The sequence below is a fragment of the Zea mays genome, chromosome 9 (genome assembly GCF_902167145.1).
Source record: "Zea mays cultivar B73 chromosome 9, Zm-B73-REFERENCE-NAM-5.0, whole genome shotgun sequence".
Taxonomy (NCBI): Eukaryota; Viridiplantae; Streptophyta; class Magnoliopsida; order Poales; family Poaceae; genus Zea; species Zea mays.
Genome location: NC_050104.1, coordinates 127161928 through 127166187, shown reverse-complemented (window position 1 = coordinate 127166187; position 4260 = coordinate 127161928). Strand labels below are relative to the sequence as shown.

The following is a 4260-nucleotide window of genomic DNA, read 5'->3' as shown; positions in this document are numbered from 1 at the left end:
TATGCTAAGGGCTCAGTTTGAATTATGTTCATAATGGTGGTAAAGTGGGGTAATTTGGATGCAACATAAATCAATCGACGCACTACAAAATCACTGAAAAAATGATTATATTGTCCTGTCACGCGAGTGCTGTATTTTTTTTCTTTCACATGATGGAGAACTGTATGCATGTATCATGATCAACTGAATTGGCTTTCAACTATATATGCGACCTTCACTGTACTCGAGAGTCCTCCTCATTTGACCTTTGCGTATGACATAAACAAAACCCTTCTAACTGGCTGGAGACTGGGTGATGCTGCCGATCATGCTCAGCGCGATGCAAGGCTGGTCGGCAGGCACCTGCATGCAGTCAAAGACGAGATCGAAGATCACATGAGAATCATCGAGAGAGAGAAAAAAGTCAGCTTCATTCGGGGCATCCCGATTCAAAGACCCTCACATGGGATGGGAAGCAGATCCTAGGTGGATGTGACTGAGATGGCGCAGCAGGAACTTACAAAGTGGCCAGCCCCAAGAATCCAGTAGAAGTGCAGGTTCTTGTAGGACCGGACGAACGCCTTGGTCCCTTTGCCGGGGCCGCAGTACAGAGGCTGCCTGGGCAGGCTCAGGAAGGTCTTGAGTCCGTCCCACCTGAAACCATCAGTGTCAGTTCGTGCCCGGCCCCAAGGAGACAATTGATTTCTGAACCCAAGAGAAGGACGACAGGCACGAAGGCTTACTTGAGCTTCTGAACCCATGCTTCTGCGCCGTCGGTAGAGCAGATCACGTCGAGCTTCAGGTAGGGGGAAAACATGCATGTATCACATCCATCAGTACTAAACGCTGCAGACTTATTTAACCATATGTGAATTATGATACGATATGAAGGGATTATCCAAGTGTTTGGTGAAGGGAGGAGGAGAGGGTCTGTCTCGAATCGATCCTCGATTAGTTGACCATGTGAGCCATGCATGTGAGGTGCAGGGGTGGTTGGTGAGAAAATGCCTTACTGTGCCGCCTCAAGGTTTCGTGTCACTCACAGCTTCCTGGGGGGGGGGGGGGGGGGGGGGGGGGGGGGAAGGCATGAACACCCACACCACAGATGGGTGCATTTGCATGGAAGATGTGTGTGTTTTTTTTCCTAACTTCCTATGACAATTGACAGTGGAAGGCGCACCTTTTCTTGGTATATATATGCATCCAGAAACCATGCCATCTTTTGCTGAAGTCTGAGCACGAACTTGTCGGCGTCACGCCATCTATCCTGCTCTCCCACTGACTGACTAATTGTAATTAATGTAAGGCCTTTTTTTTCATTCTTAGGAGTATATTATAGTATGATATACTCGGTCGCTTGCACGGCATGTTTCAATCCCAGGATCAATGGAAACAGCGTCGGTTCGCTTTCAGTAGTGTCTGGATCACCATCGTTGAAGCACTATGGCACTATAGCATTTTCATCCTATCTTAACATGCATGGTGGCCCAGCCCACTATTTTCATTTTCTCTGGAGGTCTATATACACACAGTAAGAATGGGGGAGAGAGCTACTGACCTGCCCGTTGTATACAGTAACATTCACACCATACGATAGCAGCTCATCAATCTGCGAAAATGAACACACACCAAAAAAAAAAAAAAACAGAGAGAGGATCATATGGTTAACAAAAGCTCCACGTACATCAGCTTAATTCATATAGAGTAGCTTGCTCGCCTCGTCGATTCGTGGCTTCATGAAGTCGTTGACCAGCGCGTAGTAGACGGCATTGGAGACCTCCACCCACCTGCAGGCAGGCAGCTGTTTAATTTAGCGCATCGATACGATAATCGATTGGCATGGTAACAGCAACTCCCATCTCACCTGACGTCCTTGGGGATGATCTTGAGCTTCTCCTTGATGACCCCGTTCATGATGCCGTCGATGGTGTTGGAGGAGCCGGCGGACGAGTCCCCCAGCTGGCTGCCGAGGTACGTCGAGTACCTCAGCGCCTGCAGCACGCTGCTGGGCGACGACGACGACGGCGACGAGTCTGTGGACACTGGGTCCATGCCGCTGTCGAGAAGGAAGTTGTACACGTCCTGCTGGGAGAGAAAAAGAGAGAGGTTAATTACCACGCTAGCAGCCAGGATAGAGGGCCAAGAGACTAGCGCTAAGGGTGAAAAGGGTCAGCAGCACTTGCCACGCTGCCGCTCTTGGTGTCTATGAAGGCCAGCAGGTCGTTCCACGACCCCTGAGACGCCGCGAACTGCCCCGCGGCGATCTGATCCTTCACCGTCTGAGTCCTCCTGAGACATGGATGCGTAGCCCGCCGGCCGGCTATGTCGTGAGCTAGCTTGTGTCTGATTGGGAGAGAGACGAATTGGTAGCGTCGTGTGTGCTAGCTAATTACTTGTTTGCTTCGCCGGCGGCGTTGTCATCCAGCCTCGACACGCTCAGGAGCAGCGGCACGTACGAGACCTGCACCATCCAAACCCCAACCAAGCTAGCACTCGTTTCGATCGATTGGGCACCCAAGAAAGAAGATCCTGCAGGTAGGTACGCGCGAGCAGCTGAGCTCTCACCGTGAAATCCACCGGTGAGACGAAGCTATCCCCGAGGGCAACACCTTTGTGCGCGCGCGCGCGAAACAGACGACAACACAGACTTGGTAGTTGTATCATTATTATCATATCCACACGAAACAGGCAACACCTTTGACTGACTGTGACTGGTAGTTTACCAACCTGCCAGCGTGACCTTGAGCTCGCCCGCGCGGACGGCCCTGGCGACGGACACGCCCAGCGTGGCGGCGTACTTGCCGCCGTAGGACTCGGCGACCAGGAACAGCGGGCTGCCCTGCAGCGTCGGCACCTCCTTGGCCAGCGCCTTGAGCAGCGCGGTGGCGTCCGCCGCCTGCTCCCAGTCGGTCGTCACCAGCAGGCTGTCGTCCTCCACGTAGCTGTACCCGACGCCCACCGGGTTGTCCTGCGACCACCACGCCGGGACAGACACGCACGTAAGCATCACCGACAGAGGACAGACAGCTAGCTGCGCGCGGGCGTGGCGTGGAAGAATATAAGACGGAGCTGGGGGTGTGGTGCGGAGGCTATCGTCGCTCTCCGACGACGGACGGGACGGACCACGAAGATGAGGTCGGCCTTCTGCAGCCACGTCGAGCTCCGCGGCTTCAGGTCCACGTCCAGCGGCCCCACCTCCAGGAAGTTGCCGAGCCCGACGCCGGACGCGCCCTGCGACGAAGAAAGAAAGAAGAAGCGGCTGGTGACAAACGCTCACCACTGATTGGATTCCGGAAGCAGAGCAGAATTGGGTGGGAACTCCCGCGCGAGGCCGGCCGGGCGCGGCGTTCGTTCGTACGTACCGGGCCGCCCTGCAGCCAGAGGATGGTCGGCCATGGCTTGCTGGGCGTCGACGTCCGGTGCGGGCTCTTGTAGTACCACCAGAACAGGTGAGCCTCTGCAGCCAACAGCGCGTCAGCAGTACTATATGGCGACATGTGTACCTCGCCGACGATTGGCAACGACTGGATCGATGAGGACAGAGCTAGTAGCGTTACACAGCTTACTTGGCCGGACTTCGACGTACCCCCACAGCTCCGAGCCGTCGGGGGTCCCGGTGGTGGTAGGCGCGGCGGAACCGGCACGGAGCGCGCCGAGGCAAAGGCAGAGGAGCGCGGGCGCGTACCTGTCCATCTCCAAGATGCGTGGCCTGCGGCAAGTGAGCGTTGCCCGGTATGTAGCCGGGGTGCGGTTTTAAAGTTTCCCAATCCCACCTCCTCCCACGGCCACGACGCCGAGACAGAAAACATTGTTTTGTAGGAGTATATAATATGTCTCCGTGATATGAAATCCCAAACACCATCTGATGGATCAATTTCCTATCTGTCACTGAAAATGCTGCTACGATCAGCAAAGTGTGTGTGTCAAGCGGTCAAGCCCCCCTCCCTCTTTTTTTTATTGGTTTTGGAGGGTCCTACTCCTACGTTGAATATGCCACTGAAAATGCAGACCATTTGAGACCGTCGTGGCGTACATTGTTATTATCAATGACACCGTGTTGTATGAATAGACTTATTTTGACCCATTAATAAAGCAGTCAATGATTTGATTGATAGAGGTATAAGTATAATGGATATGTAACATTGGTGACAATCAATGTATATTATAGTGATTATTCCATCATTTAATCTTCCCACAATTCCGGTTACAAAATCTAGCTCTCATGGCACAAGCAAAATACAGAACACAACGACACAAAGTCACTTCTCTCGATTGAGTTAA

General features: G+C 53.2%; 1 protein-coding gene across 6 annotated transcripts; it reads right to left on the bottom strand.

Moving 5' to 3' along the window:
- On the bottom strand, positions 1-4004 carry LOC103639025 (serine carboxypeptidase-like 51). Of its 6 annotated transcripts, none has more exons than XM_008661799.4 (13): positions 3546-3932; positions 3342-3436; positions 3103-3210; positions 2707-2947; positions 2545-2626; positions 2373-2440; positions 2163-2268; positions 1844-2064; positions 1697-1766; positions 1538-1588; positions 723-775; positions 501-633; positions 1-342 (listed from the first exon to the last, which is right to left on the bottom strand). In XM_008661799.4, exons 1-13 carry the CDS (start codon positions 3839-3841, stop codon positions 274-276), a joined length of 1593 nt encoding a protein of 530 aa, XP_008660021.1. In that variant the 5' UTR covers positions 3842-3932; the 3' UTR covers positions 1-273. The 6 variants fall into 6 exon arrangements, with proteins under 6 accessions (XP_008660021.1, XP_008660023.1, XP_008660024.1 ...); XM_008661801.2 differs by having other exon boundaries at positions 2545-2588; positions 3546-3764; XM_008661802.3 differs by having other exon boundaries at positions 1844-2061; positions 2545-2588; positions 3546-3762.
- Between the last annotated feature and the right edge of the window lie 256 nt (positions 4005-4260).

Excerpts from the sequence above, each read along its gene's own strand:
- LOC103639025 (XM_020544038.3), bottom strand. The coding sequence starts at position 3,841 with ATGGTGTTTGGGATTTCATATCACGGAGACATATTATATACTCCTACA. Across the intron at positions 776-1,537 it reads TTACTGTATACAACGGGCAG|CTCGACGTGATCTGCTCTAC; the intron begins GTCAGTAGCTCT and ends CCCTACCTGAAG. Across the intron at positions 634-722 it reads GCATGGGTTCAGAAGCTCAA|GTGGGACGGACTCAAGACCT; the intron begins GTAAGCCTTCGT and ends TGATGGTTTCAG.